We start from the raw sequence: 2,687 nt of genomic DNA on the forward strand, positions 1-2,687 counted from the left end.
TAAGTTTTTGACCGAAAGTACTCGAATAAACTTGTAGCTACTCCTTTGCTAAGTTTCGGTCGGAAAGTACGCAAATTGTTTATTTTTTTTTCTTCCCATGACATCGCATTGCCGCGGCGGCAGAAAACGCAACGTTCTTATTAATAAATATCAACTTACTCGAGTAAGTATCGAGTATTTCTCTCCGATACATTTGCAGCATCGATACTTTTCTTCGATATTTTTAAAGAGTAAATGAATCGAGTACATGGCGATATCGGAACAACACTACCCACTGAACTAATTTCTCCACGTAAAGTCTTGTTCCTTTTCCACTTTTTCTTGTAAACCCAACTAAAATCAACCAGCTATTCTGCTGCTATTTAAACTTGATCATGTGGTTTTTGTTGTAGTTGATTTTTTCGTTAATACATATTGTATTTTTAGAACGCTTCACTTTAGGTGTGCTCGTCCTTAAGTTATTTGTTTCAGATAATTTTCAAAAAAAAAAAAAAATATCAGGAATTTTGTTAGGGTTTTAGCCGAACTGGATAATTAGCGAATACATTCACTAGTGCTGCAGGTGTATGGGAGTCTGTATGTATGTGCAACCAATCCCTTGTAGTATATTTGTTTCATTAGACACCCATCGCAAATACTTTCGTGGCTTACATACGCACTTGTAACTAATTTTTATAAAACAATCACTGATTTTTATCCTTTCCATCCTTTTTAGATATTTCGGAAAATCGCACCTCTTAAACCGTTGTCTGCGAGGAAACTTGAAGAGGAAGACGAGATCTCCAATGTTAATCACGGTGTGTCATCATGTTACGAAGAACCACCGCCGGCTTCAATACCTCAGCACCCGCCAGAGAACGAACTTAATACTAAGCCGCGCAACCTCAATGAAGATAAACCCGTCCATGATTTCGAGACTTCATCAGCCTATGAGGCTGACGGTGAAGACTTTAGCTTAACCGACCACGAAAATAATCATATTCTCCAATGTCTGACGTCACGACTATTTTTGGCCTCTGATGGCTATGAGTTTCAACGCTTACAGCAACTGCGCAGCGACACGGTCTCGGAGATAGTGTCGTATGAGCCTGAATTCGATGCGCGCGAAATGGTATTTGAAAAAGTCAAATACAATAAGCACGTGCGCTATTTCCGTCGCACTCCATCCACTTTGAGTTTAGATGATGTTGATGACATCGCACATAGCAAGAGCTCACCAAGCATTGATCCGTTGGCGGATCCACTAAAACGAGCCGACATTGGCGCAGCAGCGCAGCGCAGCTACGAGTACAATGCCAGCGATACTAATCAACCACCAACCGTCCATTATATTTCACAGTATATACCCGCATATGTGCCTATGAATGTAATGAATTTAGAAATTAAGAATCCTGGAAATTTTGAGAGAGTTGTTATTGCAGAGCAACGCGACCGCTTTGACAAATTGATGCCCGTTGTCAAATGGGACATTAATGGCAATTCGTTGGACGACGATTTTTACATTGATGACAGTTGGAATGATGATACTGACATACATTGGAATAATAGAAAAAGTGAAAAACGTGTTTCTCAATTCAAGTTGGATGCTGAGTCCCAAAAGTCCAGTTTTCGTTCCAGTTCCACGACACTGGAAACATGGCTAGACGAGGATTTGTTGGGCAGTTCGCTTAATGAACGGCGCCAATTTACGGCCAATATTTGCCGATCTAAGGTTTAAGCTGTTTTGTAAGAGCTCAAATGGCTGATGTTGTGAATTCAGTATATTAATAAAAGTATTTAATAGTATGTATTTAATTTTATTCAATATTTATTATATTTAAACGCATAAACAATGATGTATTCTTAAAGCTTGCATATATTTACATTAAAACTTTGTACCCATACGTCTAAGCATTAAATTGTGTCTTAAATTAAGCAATAAGAATTGTTATTTGAAGTACATACATGCTCATGTACAGATCAGGATGAAAAAAGAAATCGATTAAGCCATGTCTGTCTGTCCGTCCGTCTGTCCGTCTGTCCGTGTACACGATAACTCGAGCAAAAATTGAGATATCTCAACGAAATTTGGTATGTAGGTTTCCCTTAATCCAAGGTAGGTTGGTATTGAAAATGGTAATGAAAATATATACATATGTACATATCGTCGTTTAAAGTACAAAACCGCGTATCGTCATTCTGCAAAACCGCGTAACTGACATTGGCTGCCAAAAATTGGATTTGCTCACACAAGCTCTTGGCTCAATCCTTATCCATTCGTCCTGAAATATACTATCCAGAAATGCGATTGCTTTATAAAAAAGAAAACCATTTTGAAATATGAGTGTTTTTACGCTCTAGAAAATAATTTCTACAACTTCACATACGACGATATCTATCTATTATATATAATACGCGAAGGCATTTTTTGTGCAGCCTAAAACATCTGCACCGTTCGCTCGATTTTCAAAACTGGGTGTCATATTAAAGCGCTTGGCCTGTAGATGTGATACATACATAAATGATCAGGATGAAAAAAGAAATCGATTAAGCCATGTCTGTCTGTCCGTCCGTCTGTCCGTCCGTCCGTGTACACGATAACTCGAGCAAAAATTGAGATATCTCAACGAAATTTGGTATGTAGGTTTCCCTTAATCCAAGGTAGGTTGGTATTGAAAATGGGCGAAATCGGACTATAACCACGCCCA

At 38.5% G+C, this 2,687-nt stretch overlaps 1 protein-coding gene across 1 annotated transcript; it reads left to right on the forward strand.

Moving 5' to 3' along the window:
* Positions 1 to 715: 715 nt before the first annotated feature.
* On the forward strand, positions 716 to 1,942 carry LOC108381193 (uncharacterized; the record flags this gene model as incomplete). The annotated part of the gene is made up of 1 exon (XM_017637607.1): positions 716 to 1,942. A coding segment is annotated over one exon (1,002 nt), but the record flags the coding sequence as incomplete, so codon positions are not given.
* Positions 1,943 to 2,687: the final 745 nt, after the last annotated feature.

Source organism: Rhagoletis zephyria, unplaced genomic scaffold (assembly GCF_001687245.7).
Source record: "Rhagoletis zephyria isolate East Lansing unplaced genomic scaffold, Rhagoletis_zephyria_1.1 Rzeph_scaffold_21729, whole genome shotgun sequence".
NCBI lineage: Eukaryota > Metazoa > Arthropoda > Insecta > Diptera > Tephritidae > Rhagoletis > Rhagoletis zephyria.